We start from the raw sequence: 25,632 nt of genomic DNA, 5'->3' as shown, positions 1-25,632 counted from the left end.
TTATGCATTGTCACTTTGTGTTGGCAAAGTACCACTAACCTCACATTCTCATTTAATATTCAGAATGATTCTTTGAGGTAGAACCAGCTATATTACCTCCATATTACAGATTTTTAAACCATAGAAGAATTACCCAGATGCCAGTGGTTCACAACTGTAATCCTAGCTATTCAGGAAACTGCGATCTGAGAATCATGGTCTGAAACCAGCCTGAATAAGAAAATCCTTGGGACTCTTATCTCAAATCAACCACCAAAAACCCAGAAATAGAGCTGTAACCCAAATGGCAAAACATTAGCCTTGAGCAAAAAAGCTCAGGGACAGTACCCAGGCCCCCAGAAATGGGACTGTCCCACAGTCATAATGCTAGTGAAAAACAGCAGTGGACATCAACAGACTCAAGCAAAATGCTTTTTTGCATGTGTTTCATAACACATTTTCCAGATACCCTGTATCCATCCCTATGTTCCTCAGAGATTAAAGTATCCAACCAAGAAATCTGGAGGTTAGACTATATCATATTCTATCAAGAGCAGAATGATGGTGTCAAACAAGACCACTTGGCTCTGTAAATCTGCAAGAAGTCATATTGAAACTTTTGCCCTAAGGATTTTCTCCCTAAAAACAAACTTTAAAGTAAAACTAGCATACATACAGTAGTATTGTATACTCATTTCAGGACTTACATTTGATTTAGAATGTTGATATCTCTAAACACTTTAAAATCTGAGGTTCACCTATGGATAGGTACTTACAGAATATTGATCAAAGTTGAGTGAACACATTTAAAAACATGTCAGTACTAACTTAGGAAAGACAAGAGCCCTGGAGGAAGTTTCCAGTCCTGATGAAACATGCTAAGTACCAGCAAAGCAAGTCAGTTAAAAAGGAAAGAAATTGTACATTAGTGGCTCACACTTATAATCCTAGCTATTCAGGAGGTTTTTAATTCTGAAGATTGTGGTTCAAAACCAGCTCAGGCATTTGCAGCCTTGTTTACCATAGCCAAGATATAGAATAAATCCAGATGGCCCTCACTGGAGGAATGGATCAAGAAAATATGAAATATATATGGAACCATGGAGCACTACTCATCCATTAGAAAGAATGATATTGTACCATTCAGAAGGAAATAGAAAAAGTTGGAAAAATTATGTTAAGTAAGCCAGAGCCAAATAAACATAAGCTGCAAGATTTCCCTCATTTGTGTTACCTAGAATGTGCCTATAAATCTACAAGTAAACACACTGAATGATTAATATATACATACACATATCTATGTATACACACACTGGGACATGATAAATTATACAGGACTCTAGACATTCACGCACAGAGATCAAAGGAGGATATGCAGAGTGGGTGACAAAGGCTCAATACCTATGTGTATACGATCATATAAAATAATATTTTATGAAATGAACTCCAAGAAAGGGGATCAAGAGACATTTTTAGTTGCCATTGTTGCTGTTTTTGTTTTCTTTTCTTTTTGTCTTGTTCATTTGTTTGGTTGTATTGGAGAGGGTTGGGAGGGGCACAGAAAAGGGCAAACATGGGTGAACAAATACAACAGTGGTATTCACTAAATACTATGTTGAAAATGAACTGTGGAAAACAGAGAGAGTGACGAAAGGGACAACATGGCTCAAAAAGAATGGTACTCATTACCTGATTCATGTAACTGTAACCCCTCTGTATATCAACTCTACAATAACAAACAAACAAACAAACAAAAATAATTTTTAGAAAGCAGTTCAAGCAGGAAAGTCGTGAGATTATTATCTCTATTTAATCTCTCTCTCTCTCTCTCTCTCTCTCTCTCTCTCTCTCTCTCTCTCTCACACACACACACACACACCACACATACAACACACACACATAGAGGGGAAAGAAAATTCTTGCTTCAACAAAAGCAGTGAGCTTAGGTTTAATTTGAACATGACACAAATTGTATTAGAATATATACTAAAGAGTGAATGGTGAGGCATATGGACACATGTCTTTCGTCCATATCAGAAGATCCTACTTGTCTCCAACGCTTAAAAATCCCATTCCATTCCTGAGACCTGCATCCTCACTTTCAGCTCCTTTGAGTTTCGCGTCCTTATCAAATAGTACAAGCACTCTCACTGTTCTGATATGGGCTGACCTGGCTTTTTTCATAATCAAGTAAGGCTCTTCTATTTTGCCAGGGAACCATAATCTGCTCAAGAGGCACCAAGATTTCTGCTTCTTATACAGCCTTGCTCAGTCCATGCATAACGATGAGATATAAAGCTCCACTGAATACCATCAAAAAGGCCAGTGTTTCATGTTTTATAGACTTAATTATAGTTAGTAACCTAAGTATGGTTGACAAGTTACTGGCCCCAATGATGAGAAATTTCCTAAAAGCCTTGCTTCTTAGAAATGTTTTTCTTCCCTGGAAAAATACCTTGTGTAAAGAACCTTAAACCATCCCTGGCCCAAACAGAGATTTGGGGGAAACTCTGGCTAACATCCTTCTACATAGACAGCTCAGAGCCCTGAAGAGTACATGGTGATCACAGGAAAAATCCAGATCTTAACAGAACTGCTGGAAATCACCACAGGCAAAGACTTCATTCAGTTCTGGGGGCCTACTGAGTTGAAGAATTGAGGAGGAAGAAGAAAATAAGTATCAAAATTTGTGGGTGTGAGGATTTAGAAATTCAAGTTAAAAACTGCTCCTTTTTTCCCCAAAATACTTTAATTGGCATTACAATCAACAAATGCTAATAGTAACAACCAAGCTTTCTGCTAGCTATTGTGCTAGCTCTCTGTATCTGCCTGTTTCTCTCTTTCCCTCTCCCTCCCTTGCTCTCTGTGTGTTCACTCATCTATTCTTCCATAAATCTCTAAAGCTGAATATAAATGTCTACATCTCACAGATGGGTCAAATGGATACAGTGATGTGTGCAAAGTGTCCCAGATACTTTGTGACCATCTTGATTCTAATGAAGATCCAAACTCTGGAGTTTGATGCCAAAACTCATGGTTTGCCTTTACAAGTTGCTTAGAAGGATTCTTTGGGTCTTTATATGACAACAAAATCACAATCCCACTATAACATCATTTTGTGGAGTAAAAGTCATAGGTGGTATGACTCAGGTTCGGCCAGACCCCCAAGCCCAAACACTGTTAGTATCCTGCAAAAGCTGGATCCTACACCTCACTCCGCTCTGCCTTCACCCTCTCCATGCTGCCAGCACCTTGGAATGCCTGCAATGGGGGAAAGGGAAATGAGGTGGGAAATCATCCCGAGGCAAGGCAGAGTGTTCTGTTTCTCTATTGACAAGCACTCAAGCACATCAGATTTCAGTTAAATTCTAATCAATCCTTTTCACATGACTGCTTAAAGCACAAACATTCATGCTTTAAGCCAGCAAAAAAATTTTAGCACCACCTGTTCATTCATAGTTAAAGGGCAGAAGCCAGAAAAGTACACTGAGAGAAACACTGCACAAGGGAAAAGCAGTTGCATACATTTACTAAAACATAAAGACTTGTATACTACACACACACACACACACACACACACACACACACACATCTAGTACCAAATACAACAACATTCCTCAAATGAATAGACAAGTCAGGAGAGAGAAAACCACATTTCCCTAGAGCTCAACTAAAGCCTCATTTGAATTTCTCCATCTATTCGCAATACCACATTGCCTTTAAATGAGGCAGTGATTCATTCTTTTCCATGACATGACTCAAAGATCAGAACACTTTCCTCCCAACAGGCAAGGTAAAAGAGTCCCAGGAGGGGGAGTCAGGCTGGACACTTAGTCCCTCACTGGTCATCACTGGGGACCCCAAGGAAAGTTCTATGAGTCAATGCCCTACCACTCAAAACAATAATGAAGAAAGGAGCAGGACCAGAGCTGCCTGAGTAGAAGAAGCAGCCAAAGAGCAGTAGTACTAAAAAGGCCGGAGGATAGAGCAGCAGCCCAGAGAATGCTGGGAAGTCTCCCATCCCAACCACTGAGGAGAATTCCTATGGATAATTTCTGCTACCAAAAACTGTGCTCCATTCTTCTTGAAAGGCACAAAAGGGCCAACACACACACACACACACACACACACACACACACACACACACACACACCAGGTAGGCTAATGCCACAAGAGGTTATTTATGTGAAAAAGCATAAAGTGGCTTATCAATGTCCTGGGATTTGGTTTAAGGCTTTTGTTTAATAAGAATGTAAAATGTTAAATAGAGTTCAGAAATAAATTTGTTGCAGTGTTGTATCTAGACGTGATTGAGGTGTTTTTGTTTTTTCCTTTGCTATTGTGGTTTGAATTTGGAGCCATTGCACCGATCAGGCACCAATCTTTAGCTATTCCTCCAACATTTTTTTATTTTAGTTTTTGTTGTTGTTTTATTGGTTTGTTTCTTTGTTTTGTTTTGTGCTATGCTGATGTTGGGCTTGGGCCAGCATGCCGTCTCTTAGGTTTTTCACTCAAGGCTATACCACTTGAGCAATACCACTTCTGGCTTTTTGGTGGTTAATTGGAGATAAGAGTCTCATGGACTTTCTTGCCTAGGCTGGCTTCAAACCTTCATTCTCAGATCTCAACATACTAAGTAGCTAGGATTACAGGTGGGAACAACTGGCACTTGGCTGATTTACTCGTTTTTCAGATAGGGTCTTACAATTTTGTGAAGGCCAGCTTCTGACCATGATTCAACTGCCTATGCCTTCCTCATAGCTGACATTCCAGTCATATACCACTAGCAACCAACCCTGCAACACCTACATTCGCTTAGTTCCATAGTATACTTGGAAAAACAAACACCTATGAGCCTATTTAAATGTTTGTTGCAGTAAGTATAAGTATACTCACACAATATGTTAACAGTTTTAAATGCTTTTCCATTGTGAAATGACAGTATTTCTCACAATAATTGTGAGAACATACAATAACATGCAAACAAAAACAAAACATAATCATTACAACAATAATTCCAATATGGACACCTTTCATTTCTGATATGAAGGATGTCTGTGCTGTTTCACCTTTGCCCTGACATTTCTACAAATTCAAAAGATAGAAAGACTTGGGGAAAAAAAACCATATTAAGTGAAGTAAGCCAGACCCAAAGGAACACAGGCTCAATGGTTTTCCTCATTTGTAATAACCAAAGGAAGGGAGGGAAGCAAGATGATTGGGAGGGGGTAGGGAGAAGGAAATGGGGACAAAAACATGAGAAGGGGTATCAATGTGTGAGAAGAAATGTACCTACTATCTGTTGAATATAACTGTAACCCCACTATACACTACAATAGAAAAAAAAAATCTCTTAGAACCAGAAAAGAGGAAAGGAACATTTACTAGGTCTCAAGTGTTACTTCCTTTTACGTTCTCTGGAAATCAATGTGCAACATAATGTGACATTTTCCATTAACGGAGTGTTCCTTCCTCAATTTAAGAAATAAGAGGAAGTGGAAGTATGGCTCAAGTGGTAGAGAGCCAGCTCTGAGCAAAAAAATCCAGTTAAGAGTATGAGGTCCTGAGTTCAAGCCACAGTACCAGCAGAGAGAGAGAGGGGAGAGAGAGAGAGGGGGAAAGAGACTGGGAGAGAGAGGGAGGGAGAGGGAGGAAGAGAGAGAAAAATACAAAAAGTACCTATCTTTACTAACAAACAAAAAAATAAAGGACCAAAATACTAAATCTGCCAATCACTAAATCTAATTAATCTCTGACTTTCCAGGCACAATAATAGAATTGCAAAATTGTTTATAGTTCTCATAGAAATGTGTTGGTACATTTTATTGTCCTGCAGTAGTTGTACAAAGAAGTTTCTGTTCAACATGTCAGTTTGTGAGCTCAGTGTATCTTGATCAATGGAGAAACCTACTTTAAAATATGCTAACACTGAGAACTACACCTTATAGAGGTCCCCACACCAAATATTATCTATCAATCAGTATACTTGACATCTTACATTAATGAGGCCTTTGATGGATGTTACTAGCAGATTGTTTTTAAGACATCAGGAAACTAGTGCTTACCATATCTTTGCAAACTTTGACTTATAGTAATTGTGAACATTACAAATGTCCATTATAAATGATATGATAGGGGCCGGGAGTTTGGCCTAGTGGTAGAGTGCTTGCCAAACATGCACAAAGACCCAGGTTCCATTCCTTGGTACCACATACACAGAAAATGACAGAAGTGGTGCTGTGGCACTATTTACTATAGCAAAGATATGGAACCAACCCAAATGCCCCTCAGTTGATGATTGGATCAAAAGATATGGTATTTATACACAATGGAATTCTATGCTGCCATCAGAAAGAATGACATCGCCCCATTTGTAAGGAAATGGAAAGACTTAGAAAACATCACATTAGGTAAAGTAAGCCAGACTCACAGGAACATAGGCTCAATGGTTTCCCTCATTTGTCATAATTAGTATAAACCTTGGACTATCCTAGCAGAGGTTTACAATAGGGCAAAACCTAGATAAGGCCATATAGGATGACACTAAATGAAAAGATTTCCAGGATATAGAAACAAGAGCCATATAACGTGTGATTGTTGTTCTTAATGTACCATGTTATTTCTCATCTCTTTTGTTGTCCCTTGGTTATCTCATATTGTTACAGTATCTTACCTTGTTATCTGATATATTGTATATATGTTTATTTGTTTATTTGAAATAGGATAGGGAAGGGGGAAAATGAGAGGAGGGGTCGGGGGAGGGAAATGAGGACAAAAACATAAGAAGGGGTAGCAATGATAAATAATGTACCTTCTATATATATAATGAATATAATGTAACCCTTCTATTAATTACAATAAAAAAGAAGTGGTGCTGTGGCTCAAGTGGTAGAGCCCTAGCGTTGAGAAAGCCCACGGACAGTGCCCAGGCCCTGAGTTCAAGCCCCAGGACTGGCAAAAATAAATAAATATATATATATATATATATAGCATGATAACTAAATAGGGGTATTAATAAAATATTATGAAGTCTTTATCTTACTTTGAAATTACCTAGTGAGGGGGAAATACACATAAAATGGACATGTAAACAAGTGGTTGGAGATCAAGCATGGCACATGGTAGCAGTGCTGATGTATGTAGATGATATGTATAAGGATCTTTGTTGTGTGGTTCTTTCAGCTTCTGTGTTTGAAAACTTTGAAGTTCTAAAATGTTTCAAAATTGAAGGTTTACACTTCATTTTTGAAGGTTTATCTTTGAACAAAGAGAAATATTGCTTATTTTTTAATATATGAAGCCTGAAATCATAAAAAGAATGACTACTTTCCACTTCCCTTGAAACTACTTTTCATAGCTTATTAGGTGCTCCACTACTTCAATTTTCTTCACACTGCTACTAATGTTTCCCATCTGAACAGACTATGAATAATTACCACCAATCAAAGTCAAGTATCTATGAATGCAAGAAAACCACCCAAGGCTTAGAATGGTATACACAGCCCTATTTGCCACACCTTCCCCACATCCACTAAAACTAGACACAGCCTCCATTCATCTATCCTCTTAAAACCAAGATCAATCCTGCCATATGTAGCATTTACTTCAAAGCCTGTGAATACTCAAGATATATAAGATATTTTTAACTTGGAAGATAAAACTCTGACAGTATGTGTGTAAGGTAGGAAAATCACAAACTGTTCTGTGTTGAGTTTTAATTTTTTTTGGAGGGAGGAGGAGGTGGGGAGGGAAGAAAAAGCTATAGAAGTTCCACTGAAACTCAGAGACCAGAGAAACTAAGAGACAAGTTAGGTTTGTTTTCTCACCCCTCTTCCATGGATTTATAGAATATCTCACAAAACCCAGCCAAACACATCAAGACTTTTGCCACCTGACTTTAAAATCATCCACATTTCCCTGTTTCCAGGTGCTTATTAAAATAAGATTGTTGAATAATTCTACTCATTGTTGCTTTTATTAGATAATAGTGGGCAATAAACTTTACCTTTCAGAAATTAGAAAAATGAACACCTAATTTTAAAAAACCATACCTTCATGTGATCAATGCTTATTTAAAAATACTCTGTCCTTTCATGGCATAAAATTCCCTTCAAAGTCATACTTTGACCATAAAAAATGTTTAAGTTTGAAAAACATATGGCATGTCAAATTATTTCAGAGCTTAGTTTTTAAGTACATTATTTGGGGTGGGGCATTTGGAAAGAATTCACTTCTCTGACATCATAGAAAAGTAGTCCTAAAGACAAATGCATGTGCTAGTTCACTACTACCCTAGAGAATCAATACCCTTCTATTTAATTTGCTAAGACAATGTAAATTAGTAACTCCCTGCCAGCTGTGTGATATACACATCAAACAAACTGCAACCTGTTCATTATGAAAATCCTGTTGACACACACAAGCCACTTGATGGCATTTCATTTAAAGCAGTTTCCACATTTGCAGCCATAAAAATTGTTCTAAGAATTTTTTATCCAGGGACTGGAGCAGGGCCTCTTAAAAAGTAATCAACTTCAGCTTTTCACCTTGTATGCTTCTGTCTGTTTATTTCTCTTTTCAATGAGATGTACAGAAAGTTCAGAAAATAGGTGCCAGGCTTTTTTTTCTTTCTACAAATTATGTATTTTTTTAATTGAATGTAAAGTGGAAGGTCTTATTAAGCGGCTCTGAAGAAGTGTGTAGAAAATGGCAAAGCCAACAGAAGGAAAAAGAACACTTCCCCACTGGAAAACAAAACAGAATATTTCAAAACGACTTCAAACATAAATTAAGTTTACCCATTGGGAGGTCTAACTTGCATTCAGATCATTTGTAGGGGACTGTGGGACTCTATATCCTGGTGTTTGATAAAGAATGATTTCTAGCCACAGGCACCCGCCAGAGAACAGGGTGCATGTCTAATGCTTGTGATGTCTCAGACATACAAAGCACCTTCTTAAAGAATGTCTGATTTCTTTCCATGCTAAGCAGACACAATTTTTCACCCTTTAATATTTTGCTTTACAGACTGACTTATTTTACAAGTTATGCCCTGCCATCTTCTTATGTGTATTTAATAATATGATAAACTATGTCCATAAGACGAATGGCTTCATTCCGTGATCCCCCCAAATAAGGATAGGTTTTCACTCTGTAGCATAACACATAGCCTTCCATCTATTGCCCAAATCCAATAGTAATAGTCACATCGTTTACTACAATAGGAGAAAAGCGAGAGGTTATCATAACCAGGTATTTTTCTTGAGGCTGAATTCTCGCCTCAACCCAACTCATTTCCAGAGTCCATTGAATGATATATCCTTATGAAGCAGTGCCCACATTGGCCTTACTTGCTAAGCCTATTTCCAGCTACTAGGTGGTTAATTTGGCGATTAAAAACAAGGTGGAATGGATCCAGTTCTCATCGACCACGACAATATAAGCGATTCCAAAGACCATCCCCTCAGCAACTCTGAGATCAGAACCGTCTCTTCTGCCCCGTCCCCAAGTCACCCCATCCCCAAGTCCCCAGAAGATTCAACCCCTTCCAACAAAACCGCAACAGCCCCTGGGGCCCCAGGAGTTTCTTAGGGGGCTCCGGCAGGTGTGCTTTCCCCACCGGCGCTCGGAGGCCACGTCGTCCCCTCAAGGGACACCCCAGAGCTGGGCTCAGCCCCCCGGGAGTGCTCCCAGCGACTCTGAGGCCCTGGCGCCCGTGCTCGGAGGCCTCCCGCCCTGCTGTGGTCGGGGAGAAAGGCGCTCGCGGAGAACCCTTAACTTTGACTGGAGACTCTGGTTAAAATTAAGAACTTCAAACCCCAGATCTGAAAAAGTGAAACAGATGTCCTGTTTGTTAACCATAAATGGGTCTGTACGTGGGATCCTCCTCTCCCCTCTCTCTCTCTCTCCTTCTCTCTCTTTCTCTGTGTCTGTGTCTGTGTCTCTCTCCTCTCTGTCTCTCTCTGGGTGTCTCTCTGTGTGTCTCTATCTCTCTCCCCTCTCACTGTCTCTCCTCTCTGTCTCTGACTTTCTGTCTCTCTGTCTCTTTCTGTGTGTCTCTCTCCTCTATGTGACTCTCTGTGTGTCTCTCTCCTGTCTGTCTGTCTGTCTCTCTGTGTGACTCTCTCCTCTGTCTGTCTCTCTGTCTCTCTGTGTGTCTCTCTCCTCTCTGTCTCTGTGTCTCTGTCAATCTGTGTCTCTCTCCTCTCTGTCAATCTGTGTGTCTCTATCTCTATCCTCTCTCTGTGTCTGTCTCTGTCTGTCTGTCTCTCCCTGTTTCTCTCTATATCTCTCTCTCTCTGTCTCTCTCTGTCTCTCTCTCTCTGTTTCTCTGTCTCCCTGTCTCTGTCTCTCTCTGTGTCTCTCTGTCTCTGTCATTCTGTCTGACTCTGTGTCTGTCTCTCTCTCTGTCTCTCTGTCCTGTCTCTGTCTCTGTCTTTGTTTCTCTCTGTCACTGTCTCTGTCTCTGTCTCTCTCTCTCTCTGTCTCTCTCTGTCTCTGTCTCTCTGTCTGTCTCTGTCTCTGTCTCTGTCTCTGTCTCTGTCTCTCTCTCTCTCTCTCTCTCTCTCTCTCTCTCTCTCTGACTCTCTTCCCCCTTTCCCCGCATTGTTTTATTTAATGCACAGTTCGTTTATGAGGTTAAGAGAGAGAAGAACACACAGAACGGAGTGGAATGGAAAAACTCCTAAACCTTCCCCTAGAAAATGAAGGAAGGCTCTTGGGGGAGCTGACAGAGCCCCCTGCGCCCCGCCGGCGCCGCCAGCCCCCGGGGGTCCGACGGCCGGGCCAGCCCAGGCTGGGGTCCCCCTCCTGGGCGTGGGAAACGGGGGTCCCGGGCTTTGCACTCACGTGAGGACGTAGTTGACGCTGACGATGCAGTGCGGCCGGGACGAGCGGCTGTTGTGCACGATGGTGGCGTAGCTCTGCACCCACACCCAGCCGCCGTGCTTCGCCAGGAAGCGGTAGTATTTGGTGGTCACCTGGCCCTTCACCAACACTGGTGGAGAGACAGAAGCGCGGGGAGGTGAGCCAGTCCCCCTCCCTCCCCATGGCTCCCCAACGTCGGGGTGGGGGGGGCGAGCGCCGACCCCCTGGGGACCCTAATAAGGGCGCCCCGCAGGAGGGAGGGACAACAGGCAAACTCCCGGTCGAAACGATCCTTCTGTTCAACTGCAGGGCGCGCAGGGGGGCGGGCAGGGGGTTAATGGGTCTGCTAATGGGCTTTCCTCCACTGGACCTCAGTTTCAACTGCCAGGAAAACGCTGGTAAGTTGTGAGGCTCCCCTAGACTGCTTTTTCGTTTCACTACCCGCCCCTCCCGTGTGTATGTTGAGGGAGGAGGGATTTACTGGGGCTTGAACCCCTGTAGCAGCCACGGCTGCTGCTGCTGCTACTTTTTTTTTTTCTCTCAAGGTTGGCGCTCTACCACTTGAACCACACCTCCACCTCTGGCTTTTTGCTGGAGGTCAGAGTCTCAGGGACTTCTTTTTTTTCCCCCCAGTCTGGCTTAGGACAGTGGTCCTGAGATCTCAGGCTCCATGAATAAGTAGCATTGGAGGCGTCAGCCGCTGGCGCCTGGCCTCTCCGATTGGCTTTTCTAAGTAAGCCTGGAAGGAGTTTGCTCAAGGGATCTCCTGATTTTCAAGTTCCCTCTTCCGGGAAATAAAACTCAAAACTCCAAAGCACAGGTGAGGAGATTCGCCTGTGGGGACTACACTGGTGTTGGTTTCTGGCATTTGTTTAATGTGGTGTCCAGGTGAAAAAGCATTCGTAGCATAATAAAACCGCTTTTTTTTTTGGTGGGGGGACAGCCCAGAAATGTTCCCTCTCCACCCCCAATGTTAGCAGCGGGGGGTAGGGGGGAGGGTGAGGAGAAGCCAGGCCGGGTTCAGGGTCCCAGGAGGCCTGGGGGCGGGGGGCCCACCATGGCAACTCCTACTCTGCCAGAGCCTGGTGACTGAGATCCTCCCCTGGGACCCGGGGGAGGTGGAGAAGGGCAGAGGGGTGCGGCCCTTACGCAGGTGGTGCGCGCAGCGCAAGTGGAACGTGTCGCAGCCATGCACGTGGTGGTACAGGGTCTTCTCAATCAGGTCCTGAGGTTCGTAGCCCGTCAGCTCTGCCACCCTGAGGAAAAGCAATCCCCCCCCCCAAAAAAAGCTGAGTGCCAGGCCGTTTACCTCACCTCCCCTGTGGTCTCAGATGGGGAGGGGACGCCCTGACTTCCCGGCACTCAGACAGTGGAGTCACCTGCAAAATGGGCCCCTGACAGGCAAGGAAACCTGCCCCTCAGCGAGCCGAGAAGGCCGCCATTCCTCTAAGAACAGCCCTGCTCAGCCGCGTCCACACACCTGGAGTCCAGGAAGATGAGCTTCATGTCCAGGCTGGCTCGGAACATGAACATGTTGCTGTGGAGTTTGATCTCCGTGACGGCGCTAGGAGGCAGCGAGTGGCCCACAGCCACCAGGCCCACGTTCTGGTAGCAGCCGTCGAAGGGGGACATATCCAGGCTGTACTGGCGGATCTTCAGATAGCCGCTGCAGTGAATTACCTGTGGTGGATAAAGAGAGGGTGAGTGAGACTCGGCCCCATCAGGAAGAACCCACAAAAATGTGCCAAGGAATGGAATCTCAGGAAGATTCCACTTGACCACAAACTCTGTGGGAACCACGCCCTTCCTTCTGCGGGGTCCAGAGTTACTGGTCAGCCACTGGAACCCATACTGAGTTCACTTAGGAGTTTGTTCTACAATAATAATAACTTTAAAAAAATACGCAAGTTGTTGGTGGCCCAAGGATCCGGGTTTGATACCAGACCAGGCAGAAGAACCTAAGACTCTTATCTCCAATTAACCAGCCAAAGGCCAGAAGTGGAGCTGTGGCTCAAGTGGTAGAGCACCAGCCTTGGGTGATAAAAAGCTAAGGGGCAGTGTCCAGGCCCTAGGACTGACACAAAATTGAAGTAATATAATAAAATAATAGGCATATTTATTTGCAAAGCATTTAACCCATCTAAATCAAGTCGCCAATCTGCTTCCTAATATTTAATCCCACTAGACGTAAGAAGCACAGTTTGTAACTACGGCTCGGGTTCTTAACCTATCTGAGGGTCAAAACCGGCTGTTAGGACATCTCCATCAGTGGAAACTCAGCCAGCTCGTCTCACAGGGCTGTCTGCAGCTTAATCACACCTGGTGGTTTCAGCCTGGCCCACAGATGCTCTCAAAGGTCAGGGACCCTAAGGAAACACCCCTGCAGGTGCTTTAAAACTTTTGGGGGACTCAACTGGGGCAGAATCCAAACTGGGGGGGATGGCTGCTGGGCAATCAGGTATCCTGCCCCGCCCCCTCCACCTGTCTTCCAGCTCCGCCACACACCTTATAGCCTCCGCAGGTGAGGCCAGCGTTCCGCTTAGCTAAGACACACTTCATCCTGAGGAAGAAGGAGCGCTCGATCTCGTACTCTGGGAGAGAAGAGCAAAGAGAAGCTCAGCAGGTGAGACTGGCAGCGTGGCAACCACCTCTCAGCTATAAGGAATTGCAAGTAGAAATCCCACATGGATTCTCATGGACACCAAGGGGCTCGGGGCACCGGTCTGTCCACCTTACCCTGCACGAAGTGAGAGTGGTAGGGCTGATGGGCGGTGAGCACGGCCGTCATCTCGTCATGATCGGCAGGGTGGATGTATTCGTAAATGCTGTTTCCAGTCAGCTCTACCTGTAAAGAGGAGGGGATCACCGGGTCTCTGCGGTGATACAGCGGCCCCCCCAGGAAGAGGCTGAAGGCTTGCTTGGGCCAGGGAGTCTGCAGGACCATGAGGACAGGTCAGCTGCTATGGACTGCCTCTGGCAATGGGGACAGAGGGTAGAGCTTGCTACACTTTGCTTCTTCCATAAACCATGCCCTCCCTTCCCTCTACCAGCTCTGGCTGGAACACCACAGGCTGGAAATGAGGACCACTCACCTACCTGAGAAAGACCCAGGTGAACTGAGGCTGTCTCTGAGATGTACATGATCTTCCCATCCGGAGCCACAACAAAGATGAAGCCGTCCAGGGTCTGGGGAGGCAGAAAGCAGAGTTAATGGAGAGACCTCGGAGCCATCTGGATAAATGAGGGTTTATAAATTAGAGATAATAAGAAGTTCAGCCAGAAGTGCGAAGAGAAGGCTTGGAGAGAGATTGCCAAGGAGGAGGACGGAGAACCAGCCACCAATGTCCACTCTTGGGGTCACTACAAATTTGTAAACATTTGGGGCATGTAGAAGATTGAGAGAGATGCAGGGGAGCAAGAGATGAGCCTAATGCCCTGGAACACACAGGTTGCTCACCAAGGAAAGACACAACTGTAACAGGCCTGTATGAATTGGGGGTGGCTCATAGCCTTTAAGCAAAGATAAGTTAGGTTCTTGGGATGATTATCATTGACAGAATCAACACTTCTCGCCTCAGTGTAGGAGAACTCCATAATGGCAGTATTCTATAGTGAAAAGAGGAGTAGCAGGGTTTGGGAATGATCCAGTGGAGAAGGAACTGGTTGACAAGGCAGTATAAAGTTTGCAGACAGAAGGAAGCTGGCCAGTGGCTCTGGAAAAAATCCAGGAGAGGGAGTTTCAGGGGAGGAGAGGCTTTTCAAGCAGTAAGTCCATAGAGTAATCTTGTACAGTGTATGTGTTGCATCAAACATGGGCTCTTCATGAAGAAATGACTTAGATTTCCCTCTGTCCCTTCATCCCTGTGAATGCATCCACAGAGGAGACTGTGGATAATTAGGATGGGTCAAATCCTGCTCTCCAGAAGTTGTTAATCAGAGGGGCAACTGGCCTGAAGATAACCTAATGCTGGATGGACCAGGCTGAATAGGCAAGAGAACTTGAAGCTGAGAAACCAGGGGCCTGATGGAGAATCACAGGGGTCTTAAGGAAGTTGATGTTTGCACAGCACCTTGGAGGGAAAGTGAGCACTAGAGAGGAGAAGAAGAGCACCCCATGCAGAAGGAATGGTGTAGCAAAGACACGAGGTGCGAAGAGAATGGAGCTGGTATATTCTGACATGATGAGTTCAGTCTACCAGAAATGATTCTAATGGAATTTTGGAGAGCAGCACAGCAAGGAATCCGAATTTGCTTGTCTAGTGATCTGAGGTTTCTAAGCAGGACTAAAATGTCCTGTGACATTGGGGAGAGGGCACAGGGGTTCAAAGTGTGTGGACAACAACTTGCAGGAAAAAGGAATGAAGATCAAGAGATTGAAGGAGGGAGCTAGCTGCAGTAGAAGTTTTATTTTCAAGCTGAGAATTTCACCAAGGGAATGAAGGACAGGGAGACTCTAACTTAAGATGATAATGGCTTTAGGCTTAATGCTGATTGGTGCGTGGCAGAAAGGCTAAAGGTTGATTTCCTCATTTCGGTGAGGATATTAAACAGAAAATGCCACCATTAACCAAGATAAAAATTTAGAGAAACAGCTAGGCACCAGTAGCTCACACCTGAAATCCTAGCTACTCAGGAGGCTGAGATCTGAGGATCGAGGTTTGAAGTGAGACTGGGCAGGAAAGTCAATGACTCATCTCCAATAAATCAAAATACCTAGAAATGGAACTATGGCTTAAGCAGTAGAGTGCTAGCTTGAGCAAAAGAGGTCAGGGGTAGCTAGGTTCTGAGTTTACACCCCATGACCAGCAAAAAAAAAAAAAAAAGGAAAAGGAAAAAAGAAAATTTAGAGAAACAGATTTTGCCTGAATGGAGGCCTTGGGGGAGGGGACAGCATATGCTAAGCTTCAGGTACAAGCAGACTTTTACTTAGCTGTGTCCAGGGGGGGCAGTAAAATCTCATTGGTCTCAGGCCAGGATAGTAGCTCACACCTGTAATTCCAGTTACCAGAGACAGATTGGGAAGGATCCTAGTTGGCCAGTCCAAAGCAAAAAGTTATCAAGACTTTATCACAACAACAACAAAAACCTCAGCCTGGTGTTATATGCTTGTAATCCCAACATGGCTGCAATAGAGGCCTAAGTAGGAAGGCCTACCCGAATGAAAATTAACTAAAGAAAAAGGGGCTACACGTGTGATGCAAGATGTAGAATACAAGCAGCTATGAATTCAAATTCTATAAAATAAATAAACCCATAAATTCTACTAGGTCTCTGGGAAAGAAAGAAAAAAGGGAACTGAATGAGTCTGTAGACCTGTGGTATGTTGTTAATAGATGCCATTTCTTCAGGCCCAAAGCAGGGAGAGAGCTAACTGGCTGATTTCACTGAGCTTCTTCTAAGTCCAGGAGCTCCCAGTGGACTTGAGTAATAATAAAGAGGGTGCAGTATAGGGGACAAGTGTCAAACCTAAAAGTGCCACTGGGAGTTTTACTATTTAAAATATTTGTTCTTCCACATACGGGGGCAACAAGCTATTTACAACAGTGTGCACTGCAAATAACAAGGTAAGTGGCGCCCCACATTGGTTAAACTCATTACCTAAGGGGCTGTATGTGGGCAGGGGAGAGAGTTCATTCTCTGGCCAGTCTGGACTGGTCTGAGGCTAGGGCTCATTGGAGAATCAGGGGAGCCTGAGAACTACAGGGAGATGAGTTGCAGACACAGCTGGGTCCGGAATGTGTGGGCTTCAAGCACTAACCAGTATTTCTACCAGATTCAGATTCTTTCCTCTGCAAAGCCTTCAATTCAGGCCTGGCTCTGTGGCCCAGGGCTTTCCAGTTCCCTCAGCTGAAAACTGACCGGTAGTGCCCCTTCCCTGGGCCTGAGAGCCCTGATGGGGCCTTGCTCTCATGGATCTTTTCCAAATCCCAATTTTAGGCCGCCCCTTGCTTCATTCTCAGCCCAGTGAGCTGCCATCACCCATCCTGGAGCAGAGGAGCTGAAAGTTTTAACACTGGGGGAGCTGCTGGCCTGAGGGTAAGCTATGTCTAGGCAAGATCCACCCCCACCCTACTTTTCCCCTCCTGAGACACAGTAAGGGAGCAAGCACCTTGAACTCTGCACCACCCCCCTCAAACTGCAACGGAGTCAGTACCTGGAGTAGATGGGAGCCTAGTTCTCGGCCAACGTTGTCCAGGGGACTAGTCCGACTGGAGTGACCCCACGCCTCGCCGAGCCCTGTGGAAGCACACTGTCTTTAGTGACAAAACCACACCTAGTTGGCTGTTGGAGGCTAGCTGGCGTTTTAATGGTTTGTTACACAGAGGCCACCGGTGCTAGGGAGTACCACGTATATCACACCCTCCCCCCCCCAGGTCATACCCCTGCCCAGCGCCAAGCTGCTGGGGGACAGGAGGGGGCGTGTCCGGGAGTGGAAATATTGGCCCCGCCCCCTTGGCTTCAAAGCAGAAATTGCACTTGCCACCCCCTGTCCCCCCACTCCAGCTGCCAACCCAGTTTCTCAGGGAGAACCAATAAGCGCCTGCTCTGAAGGTCAGCACCCTGCACCCACCGCCCCCCCACCCCGTGAGGTCCATTTGTGTTTCTATGGAGGCTAGGGACACTTAACAGTTTTCTTCATGGGCCGCGTTGAAAAAAAAACGGGAGGGTGTCCCCACACCCAGAAAACACGACGGGAGAGAGCTGAGACAACCCCCTAGGTCCATCTGGACCCAGATGCCTTTCTGATTGGCTGTGTGGCTTCCCAGCCATTCTCCCTCGGCCTCTGATTTTAATCCTCTTTATGGGGGCAAAAAATGGTGGCGGGTGACTTCCAGAGGGTTCGTTCACAACTCTTTCTCCTTTCCCATCCAAGTACCAGCCTAGCACACAGCTCACCCTCCCCCACCCCCGTGAAATTAAGAAAGGAAAAAGAAGAACACGAGGAACAAAACCATAAAGATCCGGCCGAGCTTCTCTGAAGTCTGTTCCTACATTGAGGTGGGAATCGCTTCTCAGCAATATTTTCATTCTATTTCTAGACCCAGGGAATCATTACTTCGTCTATATATCTCAACATCTCCTGTTAGCAAAGACGGCCCATTCTTCTTATTACACACTAAGGTCTTTGCCACAAACCATTTTGTGGGGATGGCCTCCAAATAAATAAAACACTTCAGACTCTCCTGTCAGATCAAAACATATGGACTTTGCTATGTGTGCAGAAAGAAATCAACATAAGCCAGAAGGAATTTGTGAAAACCTACATTAAATATTGAGAGATCATATAACAAGGCTGACGCTGAAATCTTTTAACTACTTCGTTAAATCTTTTGATTCTTATATTGAACAGGATTTTAACGTGGCTAGTTTTTTTTTAAGGTGACCTGTTTCGTGAGGAGCAAATACATCATAATGTATACAATGACAAATATTCATTTCATTCATTATCATATAGGGCTAGAAAGAATCTTTCATGATAAAACGTCGAGGCGTATTTTTAAAAAGGTCTTGCTCCTTAAACGATCAAAACCCCGGCAACGAGTAGCGATGAGCTCGAATAGGATCTTTCTGGGTGTTTGCACGTCTAAATAAATCTAACGATTGCCCCGCCGCTGGGCAAACACCGGTGCCCCCTCCCCTGCCTGCAAATGGGGTCCCCCCCCTCTCTCTGCAGATTTCCTCTCCGGACTCTTCAGCCCGCTCGTCCTCCCGAGACGTTTACTCGAGGGACCTGTCACAGCAACCTGTACACACTTCGGCGTCTGTCACCTGCGTTTCATTCTTGACCCACCCGGTCTAGCCAGGGCAGGTTTGGGCCGGGTTTGTTTGGTTTTGATCCGGGCTAGGACGCCCTCGCCCACTGCACCACACCCGCAGGTGCCGGCCACCGGGGCCACTGCGGAAAAGGAGAGAAGCCTTTCTGAGAGCGCCCAGGACCCCGCTGTGCCCGCCTCTGGGACCCCTTCGCCCTGGGCCAAAAGCCCCAAACCCCCAAAGCGTCTCCGGAGCGCACAGCTCGGCCAGCCCGTGGCCGCCACTCGTGAGCCCCAGGGCTGCGCTGGGTCGGAAACCGGCCTCTGGCTGCCCTTCACCTAGGATGCGAGATCCCAACTATGGATCCATAAATGTCTTCCATCTAAACAGTTGTGGGTCTGCGAGAGGGTGGGGTGGAGGGTCCGACACTGGTTTGGGAACGCTGGCAGGGGCCTGAGTGTTTTGTCCGCTAGCGGCCTCATTTAGCCTGCAGCGGGCAGGGAACACCAGACTCCTCCTAGCCCAGGTTAATAAGCAGCCCGGCCTGCTGCGGACTCACCGGGGCCCCCCTCGCCCTCCCTGCTACCACCACCACCAACACTACCACCGTGCTTTTGCTTTCACCCAGCTTGGCCTTTCCTTTGTGTTCTGGAATCCCGGTCACACGGTTAAGGCTGAGTTAATGTTTTGTAAGGAACCGACTGTCCTCCGTCTACCTGTCGGGACTTCCAAATGTAAGCCTAGGGCTGAGCTCGCCCAGCTCCAACATCCTGGATCAGGAGCCTGACCCCCGCCCCCCCAAACTCCCCAGTAAGAAACGAGGACACCCCTGACCCAGGACCCCTTCTCCTCTCGCCTTCAGTGTCTGGAGAAGTACCTAATTTCAGTTGTTGAAGTGTGTGTGTGTGGGGGGGAGGTAAGCTGAGATTCCATTTCTGCACTTGACCTACCGCAGAAAATTCGCAAATCCTTTGATTGTCTGTTTAAAATGAGGAGGAGAGCAGCTCCTTTTGCGGCGGGATTACAGTGGGCACAAGATCTAAAGATTCTCTTGTAATTTGGCGAGGGCCTAGGGAACCCGGTTTTCCAAAGGAGAAAAGAAGCCCGCAGAAGGAGGAGAGAATGAAATCGAGTTTGAGACAAAAGGATTTTCCCCAGCTAAAGTGGTCGGACACAAAGAAAAACATAATCTATTTTGGAAGATTTCCAAGATATGCTACATTAACCTTCGCAGATAAATTTCGCTTCTCCTAGCCCTCCTCCTTCCCTTAAAGTCTGGTTTATTATATTTACATAAGTAGCATTAGAAGCGATGTATCTCTTATGAATCTAAAGGGCTAGCTCACATTTCATGTGAAAACCCCGGGCAAGTTTCACCCGCGGCTTTACCCTTGGTGCTGGGTTGAGCCATTTCCATTTAAATACCCCCTGACCCAAGGACTACCTCAATGGACTGACTGTACGGGTTTTGTAATTTCCTGAAAATGAGATTTCGATTTATAAAACAAGAAACCAATTAGTAACCAAATGAGGCGAAGTAGATCCACTAAAATTGACCTAATCCCACAGGCACCATTTAGGCCCGTTCTTGGCGAATGAATGATGAGCCACAGTCTAGCTGGAGCTCAAAGCATCATCCAGCTGTGTTATTGCAAGGAGCAAAAATAAATTGATCGCGCTTTTCCTTCGAATGAATTTCATACCCTTGACAAAATATAGATTACAGACCCTCAGCATCATCTCCCCCCCCTTCACACTCAGACAGGGAGAAAAAGAACAGATTCTCTCTCTTTCTCTCTCCCTCCCTCTCGCTCCCTCCCCCTCTCCCACTCTCTCCCTCCCTTCCTCTCTTTCATTGCCTCCTCACCTTTTAGGTAAAGGGGAAGCTGCAAGAGCTGCCCCCACTCTTAGCACTGGGTCCCTAAAACGCTAACCTGGGTCCCGGGCCACCAGAGGCCCAGAAGCACCAGGGAGGAGGAAGGCCTAGGAACATAAGTTCCCTTCCTCCCCCCCCCCCACTTTACCGAAAGCCCCCAAATCCTTTGAATTCTGCAAGGCCTGTGGTCATTACTGAATGCAAAGTCCACTTATTCCCCAGGCTGGTGCCCGGCCAGCCGCCTTTGTGCAGAGCTGGGGACACGGGTCTCGGGCTGGGCTGTTTGAGAAAGAGAGGGAGCAAGAAAGAACAGGTGACACCCACTGGAACCAGACTGCAGGAACTCTCTCAGAGCAGAAAGTCCCTTCAGGCACCCAGTCGCACTGGCCCCCTCCTCTCATTTGCAGCTTAGGCTACCTGGCCAGCGACCCCTCTGGGCCAGGCCTCGCCCCACCCGCCTGGCCGGAGTCCTCGGGGGCCCAATGCCTCTGCGCCCTCACGGGCCCCCGTAAGTGTAAATCTGGGGTGCACACCTATGGTCGCGGCGCTGACCCTCCCCTACCCCCCGGGCTCAGTCCCGGCTTCTCGGAGGCCTCGGAGCCTGGGAACCGAACTCCCCGTGCGCAGCGAGGGGTGGCCGGGGCAGGGCAGCGTTCAGCACGGCCCAGACAACGACTGGGACGAGGGCTGCAAACGGGGCAAGCCAGATAGTTTTAGACTTCGGACCTCCGTCATGACCGGGACGTGGCGACCCCACCGCCCTGGCGACCCGCGCGGTCCAGGCGGACACAGCCGAGGCTGCGGGTTTTGTGTTTGCTTGGCTTGGAGACCCGGACTCTCGCACCGCGCCTGGCCTCGCCAGACAGGCATGATTTGATCTGAAGGCCCTTTAAGTGTGGGATTACTTCCCGTGCTGGGGGACAGTGGCGCAAGCAGCAAGGAGGGTGGTTGCTGTCACACAGGGGTGACCCAGAAGAACCACCGCAAAGCCTGGGACTTGCGTGACAGCCTCGTGGGCGGCGGAGTCTCACCGCGGGAAAAGACGCGCGGCGGGTCCCTCGGTGAACCTAGCAGGCCTGGGTTTGACCCCAGTCACCAAAGTGGGGTGAGGAATTCCGGTCGGAGGAAGTTTGCTCCGCTCAAGAGGCAGGGGTAGTGCGTTCTTGATTAGCAAGATCACGCCGAAATCACTGGCGTTCCTTTTCATTAAAACTTCCACGAATCCCAGGCTAGTAGCGGCGTCCAACTAAGTTCATTTAGTGTTATTGGGATCCAAACCTTGTTTGTGTGAGAAATAGTCGGGTCCACAGAGGAAAAGCAGGGGGAATCCAGGCAGGGGGGGTTGCATTGTGCATCTCCGTTTGTTTAAGTTTGAAGCTGCTCAAATTCCCCAGAAAGGAAAACAAAACAAACAAGCAAACAAAAAACTCCCCTAAACAGTCATGGTTGTTCTCTGAAAGTTTAGCCTAACTTGAGTCTCAGATTTGTGACTTATCAGTGCCTTCCTTTTGTGGTTTCTCTCTCTCTCCCTCTCTCTCTCTCTCTCTCTCTCTCTCTCTCTCTCTCTCTCTCTCTCTCTCTCTCTCTCTTCTCTTCTCTTCTCTTCTCTTCTCTTCTCTCTCAAATAAGGCATTGTTTTTCATTGATGGAATATACAATTTCCAGTACATAAATCTGGCTAGAAAATGCTCTGCATGATTGTTTTTCTTTATATTTTTAGTGAACATCAAAACTAGAATTAAACACAGATAATCAGCGTGGACCATAAACTGGGCTTAAAGGCCTTTAAATGAGAAAAACTTCTGTAAGAAAATAAACATGGAAACCTAATGCTCAATCATTTCCCGGAGCAGCCAAGAAAACAACCCTAAATCATCACCCCACGTGGGAAAGGGGAACATCTTTCTTTCCCCCCCCCCCAGTTATCTGCCTCAAAAGATACAACGATTAGGAATTTTAATCTTGAGGGAAATGTTACAGAACGGGTTTGTTTTATCATTCCTAGCCTTTGAAGAGATTCTCTCTCCTGAATAGTTACTAGTTTCAACTCTATGGTTATGTTTACTTTCCAAAGACACCTTGATGATGAAATACAGAGTGGTGTTCCCAAGATTCTGAATAGTCATTGATTCAAAAGCACGTCAGATCCTTTCACTGTGCATTCTGCTCATCACTATCCTCTCAAACTGGTGTTAGAGTTAACTAATAAATGTGTGCTTCTAGGTTGAATGTGTCTTATTTTGCCCACAAATAAGATCATTCCATCTCTTTTTGAATATCCAATTTATTTGGCTTTGATAAACAACTCCACACTTCATTTTTTTTCCATTGCAAGACCATATTAAAAGAGAATATATTATAAATAAATGAGACCATATGCTCTTTTCATTATTTTACAGTATTCTTCCCTTTCCTTTTTTCCTATTTAATAACTAATCTAATGTTTATCCTTAATTATTTAAATACAAGTATCATCTCATCCCTCTTCCTCTCTCTCTCTCTCTTTCTCTCTCTCTCTCTCTAATATTGCCTAATTAGGTAAAACAGTAAAAGTTGAAGCATGCCCTTTAAAAGCCTGTTAGATCCTGGAGGTAAAAATTGTATTCAGCAAGTGTGTGGGGGGGGGACCTTTTCTATAGAGGAATGATCTATATTTAATTTTTTTTCCTTTTGTCAAATGTAAGTGTGACAGTGTTTGCCATATAACAGCATTACAGGGTAGCATAAATTAAATGTGAGCAAAAGCTAAATTTTGACAATGGTGTTACACATACAGCTATGTCACCAGATTTGTAATTATCTGAGACCATATATCTTGCAAAATCCAAGTCACATGTAATAGAATATTTGCTATGATGAAGTAGCTATAATTTCTTCCATTCCTAAAACAAAATTCTGTTGAAGACCCACTATGAGCTAGGACAGCTTGGAATTTTATCTTCACATTTATGAAACAAAGGATGCTAGCCATAAAACGTCCTCAGTTTCCTCTGTATGCCCTGGACCTCAAGTTTGTGCATCCACTGCCCTAAATTCAATCAGAACCCAAAGCTGGCACCCCTACGGTTATGCCTGGCTTTGCCACTTGTCACCACCACTCCTTTTGGTAGTGCTCCTTTCAAAAGAGTTGCTTTGGGTTTTACTTTTATTGTTGTTGTTACTATTTTTTCTTGTCCTTTCTTTTTATACTTTAAAAGGCTAGGCTGGGCTTTGTGATTTTTGAAACATATACAAAATAAGCATTTATTCTCAAACGTAAAACCTTATTCCTAGGAGCCAGCTGTTCCAACGCCTCTAACTCATCAAGTGCACGCTGAGAGTGAGTTATGGGCTTGACAGTAGCTGAAGGAATAAATGATGTGCCCAGAGTTCACACATCGTCCATCCCCTCCTCCTATAAACTCACACTCACCCAAGAAGAAGGGAACAGCCAGAGGGGTCTGGGCCCGGGCCTTGGGAAAAGGTGGGGATGTGTAGAAACTACAGCTCAAAGTGGCTAGAGAAGGCCCAGCCTGACCACCTGGGGTCCTGTCTTCACTGTTAAACAAGACCTTTGTCTATAGAAAGTTTACTTTTTGTTCTTCCTGTGTTTTGTGATATAATTTATAATTTGTAAAGTTGGCAACTTAAACTGGAATGCAGAGACAGACAGACAGAGAGAGAGAGAGAGAGAGAGAGAGAGAGAGAGAGAGAGAGAGAGAGAGAGAGAGAGAGAGAGAGAGAGAGAGAGAGAGAGAGAGAGAGAGAGACTCATTCATCCTCTCCCTGCAGCCCCAGCCCAGGGCCTGTTCTAAGCAGACTAGGATCCCTGGCCCAGCTTCTCCCCGGGCTCTCCGGTAGGTGCGGTGTGGAGTCTGCCCGCTCGCTGAACGCTATTCTTCTCCTGCTATTACTCTCAGTTCCACAAGCTGCACCATATGCTGTTTCTGATCAAGCAGCCAGCGACATTGGCGCCGATAATTGATGAGACCGGCTAGAAATCACGCAGAAAGGGAGCCCACTGAGACCGCGGGAGCTGACAAATCACTGCTAATAATCCCGTTAGGAAGAGCGCGGCCAGCCGAGTTCGCAATAGCTTCATTTTTATAAAGTAGGCGCTGACAGTATAAAAGACAAGGAGATCTCTCTCTCTCCCTCCCTCTCTCCCTCTCTCTCTCTCTCTCTCTCTCTCTCTCTCTCTCTCTCTCTCTCTCTCTCTCTCTCTCTCTCTCTCTCTCTCTCTCTCTCTCTCTCAACAGAAGGCAGTGTGGCCTAATGGTAATTTTTCCATCAGCAATTCTCAGCACGGTGTGAATGGGAAATGTGGTGTTTAGTGTATAGATCCTCCTTCCTTTCTTCTTTAAAAACACAAGAAACATCACCATTAACAACAACCAACCAAAACTACTGTTCAGGCACTCAAAACATTGATCCTTCTCTATTTCCACAGTTGAATGAGTCTCCTCAAAGAACCGTTTTAAAAAGAACTGACTTTATCACCACTTGCAGTTTGAGGGCAAAGTGGACTACAGTTTGGTTTGGAAGTTTTTCCCTTAGTGGCCCTGACTAATTTGGAGGATATTTTTACAAGTGTTTACATCAAGAGCAAGGAAAGCAAAACTTCAAACCCAATAGCGACTACTTCCTTTCCCTCCAAACACTTTATCTTGTTGATTTTGGATGTTAGCCCCAAAACATTAAAAAGAAAAATCATCAAGGTAAAACCTCTACAAGGCCAAATAAGAAAGAAGTTCCCCTTTGTAATTAAACAGGGTCTTTTCTCTTAAATCTTCATTTGCTTCTCTAGGAATTACCTTTTCATATTTCCAAATCTCTAGCAAAGGCAGGTCTGAAATATTTTTGGACAATCTATTTATTTGAACAGAGAAATGGAAAAGGGAGCACAAATGGTCACTCACAGGATGGATTCTAGGAAGTCAGAGCCAAGTCTTGGCCCTCCTGCAGTAGATTCTTACTCACCTAACTGCAGTCTAAAATCATATCCACAAGCTATTCTAATTTATAGGTCTTATTTAATATTTTCTCCCAGCCTCAGTTTGCCAACCTGCCACTGAGAAGGGATTTTTCTAAATGGACCAGCTATCTTAATTTAATTTTCTATATTTTAGGACTAGCCTTGTGTTTTACAGCTAATCTGAGGGCCAGAGTTACAAATC

At 45.3% G+C, this 25,632-nt stretch overlaps 1 protein-coding gene across 1 annotated transcript in view; it reads right to left on the bottom strand.

Moving 5' to 3' along the window:
- Nucleotides 1-25,632, bottom strand: part of Sim1 (SIM bHLH transcription factor 1) — a 71,538-nt gene that overhangs the window by 44,923 nt on the left and 983 nt on the right. Inside the window, exons 2-8 of the mRNA XM_090337697.1 lie at nucleotides 17,000-17,082; nucleotides 13,942-14,031; nucleotides 13,582-13,690; nucleotides 13,351-13,436; nucleotides 12,326-12,525; nucleotides 11,995-12,101; nucleotides 10,828-10,975 (exon numbers count right to left, since the gene is read on the bottom strand). Of these exons, the coding sequence (XP_090193823.1) occupies nucleotides 10,828-10,975; nucleotides 11,995-12,101; nucleotides 12,326-12,525; nucleotides 13,351-13,436; nucleotides 13,582-13,690; nucleotides 13,942-14,031; nucleotides 17,000-17,082 (823 nt within the window). The remainder of the gene's footprint in view (nucleotides 1-10,827; nucleotides 10,976-11,994; nucleotides 12,102-12,325; nucleotides 12,526-13,350; nucleotides 13,437-13,581; nucleotides 13,691-13,941; nucleotides 14,032-16,999; nucleotides 17,083-25,632) is intronic.

The sequence above is a fragment of the Megascapheus bottae genome, chromosome 8 (assembly GCF_031878675.1).
Source record: "Megascapheus bottae isolate mThoBot1 chromosome 8, mThoBot2.hap1, whole genome shotgun sequence".
Classification (NCBI taxonomy): domain Eukaryota; kingdom Metazoa; phylum Chordata; class Mammalia; order Rodentia; family Geomyidae; genus Megascapheus; species Megascapheus bottae.
Note: the sequence above shows the minus strand (reverse complement) of the source record. Positions and strands in the feature narration are given on the sequence as shown.